The sequence below is a fragment of the Sycon ciliatum genome, chromosome 8 (assembly GCF_964019385.1).
Source record: "Sycon ciliatum chromosome 8, ocSycCili1.1, whole genome shotgun sequence".
NCBI lineage: Eukaryota > Metazoa > Porifera > Calcarea > Leucosolenida > Sycettidae > Sycon > Sycon ciliatum.
This window is the reverse complement of record NC_088650.1, coordinates 26,496,301-26,503,265: the sequence shown is the minus strand read 5'-3', so window position 1 is coordinate 26,503,265 and position 6,965 is coordinate 26,496,301. Positions and strand designations below refer to the sequence as shown.

At 46.2% G+C, this 6,965-nt stretch overlaps 1 protein-coding gene across 1 annotated transcript in view; it reads left to right on the top strand.

Annotated features, from left to right (window-relative positions):
- Positions 1–600: 600 nt before the first annotated feature.
- LOC135822515 (DNA mismatch repair protein Msh6-like) overlaps positions 601–6,965 on the top strand; it is a 29,620-nt gene continuing 23,255 nt past the window's right edge. Inside the window, exons 1-9 of the mRNA XM_065335299.1 lie at positions 601–690; positions 911–1,032; positions 1,442–1,568; positions 1,950–2,065; positions 2,767–2,867; positions 3,105–3,159; positions 3,450–3,542; positions 4,176–4,250; positions 6,142–6,218. Coding sequence (XP_065191371.1) covers positions 2,006–2,065; positions 2,767–2,867; positions 3,105–3,159; positions 3,450–3,542; positions 4,176–4,250; positions 6,142–6,218 — 461 coding nt within the window. The 5' untranslated portion in view covers positions 601–690; positions 911–1,032; positions 1,442–1,568; positions 1,950–2,005. The remainder of the gene's footprint in view (positions 691–910; positions 1,033–1,441; positions 1,569–1,949; positions 2,066–2,766; positions 2,868–3,104; positions 3,160–3,449; positions 3,543–4,175; positions 4,251–6,141; positions 6,219–6,965) is intronic.

The following is a 6,965-nucleotide window of genomic DNA, read 5'->3' as shown; positions in this document are numbered from 1 at the left end:
ATTCCTTAGATCAACATCTGAATGTGGCGAGCACTCGATTTGATAGCACCTTCTGCTCAGGATTATGCCTCTCTCTCTTTCTCTCTCTCTCTCTCTCTCTCTCTCTCTCTCTCTCTCTCTCTCTCTCTCTCTCTCTCTCTCTCTCTCTCTCTCTCTCTCTCTCTCTCTCTCTCTCTCTCTCTCTCTCTCTCTCTCTCTCTCTCTCTCTCTCTCTCTCTCTCTCTCTCTCTCTCTCTCTCTCTCTCTCTCTCTCTCTCTCTCTCTCTCTCTCTCTCTCTCTCTCTCTCTCTCTCTCTCTCTCTCTCTCTCTCTCTCTCTCTCTCTCTCTCTCTCTCTCTCTGAAATCTTGCATAGAACACTGTACATGCATGCTGTACACACCGTATTTCCCCGAATAGAAGTCGCACCTTTTTACACTAAAATTCAAGGGTAAAAAGGGGGGGGGGCGACTTTTAATCGAGCATGAATTTCTACTGAAGTCAATGTATCAAATTAATATTGCTCAAACCTGAAAATGGGGGTGCGACTTATAATCGTGGAAATACGGTACTCCTGCCTGACTGACTTGTGTGTTGTGCTCATGCCATGTATGCATTCAGCGGTCTTCATCACGTCCATCGCGTAGAGCATCCAGCCAGGGCGCTGCCAAGCGACGCAAGACGGTGATCGCGTCGGACTCAGACGACTCTGGTGAGTGGCTCGACGCTTGCTATTACTGAGCCGGACATGAGAATATCATGGCCGCTGTGACAGCTTGTCTGTTTCTTCTTCTCCGGGTTAAATCCGTGGCAGAAAATCTCCGTCTTGTTTGATCATTTTGTGTTGTCCATATGTGCGAGTCTCTTCAGTGATCTAACAGGTGTATCATTCTTGTTTCTGTCTTTCGTTTTGTTGACATTTCGTTGTTCAGATGGGTACGTCCCAGACAAAAAAGAAGACAGCGACGACGACGATGAAGAATTGAGTTGTGCTGAGGAGGATGACACCTTGGATGGTATTGATCCCGATGACCTCTTCGATGAAGATGATGAGGTACATGTGGTGATGCAATTTCTAACTCAGCTGTGCATGCGGACATGATGTGGCACAGCCATAGTACGCGTGTGCAGTGTAATGAAAATTTATCTTTGCAAACCAGTTGGTTTTTGAGAAATCATGGCCGCAATTGGTAGTTGTTTTGCAGGTTCAGAGTTGGCAATATAATCCCAAGAAGTTGCCATGCTCTAGGCATTCAATACGAGTCTCCTATCGACCACCACATGCGAATAAGGATTTTTTACTCTGTTTATTTGTGCAAGTTTTTTGCCGCAAGCTCTTACGAATACTATCTTGCTCCTTGTTTTTTGTTTAATACTCATTCTCGAACCTTGAACCGTTAAAAATACAGGTGGATTTCGTTGTACATGACGTTTCTTCTATCTTGTCCGTGTCCTTTTTACAGCCAACGCCCTCCCGGAAGCGCAAACATCCATCAACAGGTGCCGGGAGTCGTTCCAAGTCAACCAGCAAAGCGGCTACAGCAGGAAAGACACCTGTGACACCGCGCAGAGCCTGTTCTCTTTCTCAGGGTATGCACGATTGCGTTTGCTTTGTGTGTCCTGGGGAGGGGGAGTGGTTGTTTGCGGGTTCCATTTCCCCAGGGTTTGAGACACAACTGCAGCCGCTTTGACAAAGCGAAAACAGTACTTCACAAGAGGTTAGTGCTAAACCTTTTACTGTCCTGTCACCTTGCCACTCACAAGCATTCAACACGATATCATACAGCCATGACCATAACCATAGCAATACCGTGCGCGGCCCTTATGCCCAGGCTTCATATGACAAATGGGTCAAATTAATAACAGGCGCTCCAAAACTAATTTATGTCTGGCCAGTGTCTACAGCGGCGATAGCCGAACAGTCGTGTCCTACCTCTATTGTGGCTTGTGTCTGCTTTTGGGATGTGTTAGGGTTGACAACTCCAAGCTCCTCCACGCAGTTGAAGAGCCCATCATCAAGCTCGTCAATGAATGCATTCTCTGCTATGGCGGCTGCATCCTCACTTTCAAAGTTCCAGAGTCCTGCCGTAAGTACAGTGCTCTCCTGTAACAGTACACTTCAAGCAAGTTGTGGCAGAGAGAGAGACAGACAGACAGACAGACAGGCAGAAGCAGACAGAGGTAGAGGTAGAGGCAGAGGTAGACAGGAGAGGGAGACAGAAAAAGAGAGACAGCTAGACAGATCACTACACTGCGGTGCAGAGGCCTATACACATGGATTGAAAACTTTACAGCTGTGACTTAATTTCATGCATAAGTGATCATCGGACAGCGCAGTTGATCTTGTTTTCCTCCGTATGCTTACTGTCAGGTAGTAAGTCCTGTCTCGTTCTGAACACTCTTTCTGAAAATACAAACCTGATGATGTGTGAGAAAGACGGATGACAGATGTTCGGCACACAGCATGCTATATTATGCATTGGCAACTTGTCATGCGTAGAACTATCCGATTTGAATACACGTCTTGCCCTCACATCGACTTGATTGGGCTTGATGCATGCATGCAGCAGCTACAGCAGCGACACGGCCGGCGTATTGATTGAGCCACTTGCCTCGTTCCACTGCAAATGCTGCAGAGACTATCATACGATATGGTACCGCTTCAAGTGAGCTTGTCACGAGCTTTGCAAAGCTGGTTGTTTTTCTTTTGCATGGCAATTCCGTTTATTTCTTCTGATGATACCCTCCCCTTCAGCACTATCGGCGTGCCTTATGTGTTTGTGTGTAGGTGGTGTCGTCTCCCGCTCCGACCTCTGCTGCTGATTCCACAGAGCTGGGTACTGTGTACATACATGAGACACTGGACTGGATCAAGGACGAGAAAGTCAAGTAAGACCATCCGTTCTGGTTTCAGTGAACACACGGACACACACACACGCGCGCACGCACACACACACACACACACACACACACACACACATACATACACACGCCGTGTTTATAATAAGAAGTTTTTTTATTCTAGTGTGGGCTTGCAGGCCGCTCGCTGCCTGTGAGTGTCTGTTTAGCTCTTACATGCCTCGAGACTATTTGGCCCCCGTCCCTTTGTTCTTCTCCTCTTTGCAGAGATGCCAAAGGACACTTGAAGTCTCATCCGGATTACGACCCTCGCACTCTCTATGTGAGTTGTATTGCTTATCCTGGCCTACTATGACTATGTTTAATTTAATTTATTTTATACAAAAACACTCACCATTTGACGGCACGAAGCAGCAAGGCAGCGATGAGACATGGAGTGGCAGGAGTGGGAGCGAGGCAGGAGCAGCTTTGCCGACCATACGGTCTCGGCTTCATTTCGACCCAAGCGCTCCAGGTGGCATGTACTGCAGCACTGCTACGCGCTGCGTGTTCGCTTCTTGTAGTGCTGATACTGGTTTTCATTGTTGTGCAATGCTGTGTTTGTGGCGTCAGGTCCCACGTGACTTCCTCAGCAAACAATCACCGGCAATGCAACAGTGGTGGAAGATGAAGATTGACAACTACGATGCGATTCTCTTCTTCAAGGTAACATTGGTGTCGTTGTTGTTGTTGTTGTCGTTGTTGTTGTTGTTGTTGTTGTTGTTGTTGTTGTTGTTGTTGTTGTTGTTGTTGTTGTTGTTGTTGGTACTGTGTTGTGTCTTGACGTGGCATTCTTGCCTTTTTGACCTGGCATGAGAAAATTGTCGTTATTCATGATGTTGAAAGTATACAGTCAAATGGTCAGTAGGTCTGAAGATTGTGATTGTGTCGTTATTCGTGAGTTGCTGTGTTCTACCTGAGGTTGCTATTCACGAGACTGACTGTAGTACAGTGTTCCAGGATAGAGATTCCAGTATGTTACGGTGTCACGGTATTGCCAACTAGGTCTGTGATCTCTGGGCCCAATCGTACTGTCTGCGCTGGATGCAGAACAGACTAGTGCATAGCACTCTTGGCGCTGCAGCTTTTCATTCTGTTCTCCAGTTCTGCCTGGCATTCTCCACCGTGTGAACTAGTTTTCTGATTCGCGACATCGCAACGGATCCATAGATCCCAATAGTTTCAGTGTGATCAAGTTCTAGGGTCGTTGCTTTCTCTCTGCCTGGCTGGTGATGACTGTTGATAAGGTTCCTAGTTCTTTGTTTCTTACCTACTTGCACCTCCATGTTCTCCTGGCAGGTTGGTAAGTTCTATGAGCTCTACCACATGGACGCCGCCGTAGGGATCAAGGAGCTCGGCCTCTTAGCCATGAAGGTATGTACGTGCATTTCTACGAGAACTGGTACGGTCAAGATACTGCATTTCTCGCCGTCCTTTTTGCTCATCATACGTGTTTTGACTGCAGGCTCGTCGCACATTATGCATTTGTAACTGTGTTCCAATGACAGGAGGCCAGTAAGAATTTGAGCTTCACCCCCACTACCTTACGCTAGTGACCGGCTCTCATATGTCTTGCATACACCACCACTTTGATGATGACACGCTCGCCAGCGATACTTGCTTATTTGTTACCATCCTTGGGACTACATTTCGCTCGTTTGTAGCTTGTCGGCGGAGGTTAGGATAGGTTACGGCAAGAGTACATAAACCAGAGTGTGCAACTGTGCATATCAGATCTGAAACAGCGCAGTTCGTGCACTACGTCACCCTGGTGAGGTCAGCCAAGCCGCGACAAATTTTCGTGTTTCACAGACCGGAAATCAACCAAGTTTACATGATTTAAGTCGTCTTGTTTTAGGATTTCGGTGTTTTTGTGTGACTGCGTATGCTGCGTACATCCGCTGACAAGTAAATTCACCAGGCCATCCGTTTCAAAAAACCGAAATCAGGACAAACTTAGTGACCTGCACCACCGTGACTGGTTACGCAACCTTTCACCGTACCTGTGGCTTACCATGCCGTCAGAAATGACGTACTGCACGAATTACGCTCCCACAGGAAACATCTCGAGGTGCACACTCTGATTTATGTACTCTTGGTTACGGTCCTTTCGTCCACAACTAAGTTAGCTCCCTAACGTTTTGATGCCTCACACCTAGTGATATACCGTATTTCCCCGTAAGTTAGTTCTCCCCAATGACTTAGTACCCCCCTATAAAAAATACACTTTCCACTGCCGAGGTTATCACCCCGAAAGACAGTTCCCCCCGAAAGATAGTAAGTTCGTACCCGTCCTACATGTACAGACACCGTACAGTACATATACATCATGTGCACGGACACTAGAGTTGCGCAGGCTTCCCACTGCGTGTCATTTACCCCCGAAAGATAGTACCACCCCCGAAAGTTAGTACTCATGTGGCTGCTAAGTTCGAAAGTTAGTACGTACTAACTTACGGGGAAATACGGTAGTAATGTAGTGAAATCAATGGTACTTTGTGTGACCCGTGCAATTCTTTCTGGACACGTTCGAGGCTGAGAAAGTCCCGATATTGGGAGTTCAAAATTCGGTCAGGTTTTACCACATCCGGATGGGTATACCATTGCATAATGTGCGGAGAATCCCAAAACTAGATTTTCGACTTTATAATGGGGTTTGAGCCTTCATTCTGAAAAATCAGGCTTTCTTAACCCAAAGGGGATGAATAGAGTGTGTATGTCACATTGTGGTGCCATAGGCATGCTGGGATATGCACATATGCCCATTTGTCTCTCAATAGGTATTGTAACTACAGTCCATTCACAAAAAGATGGGCTCTGGCGAGCTCCCGTGTTAGGCGATTTTTGAAGATTTTATCGTACACAGTGCAGTGCTGTGAAATTTGAAATTTGAAAAAGGGTCCAAAAAGGGTACCTGAACTGGTGTTCGAACCGTACAATGCACTGTTACAGGCAGGGTCAAACGGCGTGGATTTTGATGGGTTTTCCCAATTCAGTGCTCTTGGGGCAAAACCTGGCCGAAATCCTATTCTTGCTATGGCTTGCTTTTTGGAGAAATAGACTTCAGAAACGTAATTGGAAGAGGATTCCATAGAGGATTGCAGAAATTTAAAAAAAAAAAAACTCAACGTTTGACCCATTTATGGGCGAAAGCTAGAAGTCCATCTTTTTCTGAATGGACTGTAGTATTGTTGTATTCACACATTGTCACATGTCCGACATCATGTCCGTGATTTTTGTGTGGATGCGCGCGTGCTCGTTTTAGGGTGCATACTGTCATTCTGGCTTTCCAGAAATTGGATTCGGTCGCTACTCAGACCAGCTAGTGCAGAAAGGATACAGGTAAGTTGTTGTTGTGTTGTGTTTCAGCACAGCACTATACGCCCCTTGCGCATTGCCAAATATGGACGGTATGAGTAATGCATGTGAGTACACTGGGATCAGGAGTGCACTGCTCAACGCCCCAGACGACCATGCCCAGGTGGCTGTCCGGGGGTGTTTATGGTACAAATTATGTCATTGCGCAATGGGTTTATTGGGGGGCGTTCGGTGACACACAATTCCGTCCGTTCTAGAATTCCCTTATTTACATCACCCAGATTCCAGTGCTTTGCCTTAAAACTGTGTTGTCGGAGTTGCTTGCCTGGTATTGGCTGTTTTAACCCTTTATGTACCAGCCATCTAATGTATGTAAGGGGCTATCGCAGCCAAAGAAGCAACCATGGTATGAAATCTAGACGACTTTTGTATATGCAAGTTGTGTTTTCCTGACTCCATATGTATCACTGCACCCAGGTAAGCATGGATATTGGTACAGCATGCAGTAGTATATGAAGGCCATAGGTGGAATACCAAAGATACGCGCCAATTGTGCATATTTCTGACCAGCCAGGGTATCACAAAAAAATAGACTGAGAATTAGCTTGTGCTCATGTACTAGGAACATAGGGACAAAACAACCTCATAAGCGTTGTCTCAGTGCATGAATAGCAACAACATACCAGGGATATGGTCATATTGTCACACATTTGAGGTAAAACAATTGGTTCAAAATTGCAAATTTTGAATTCTTGTGTCAGATTCGAAATC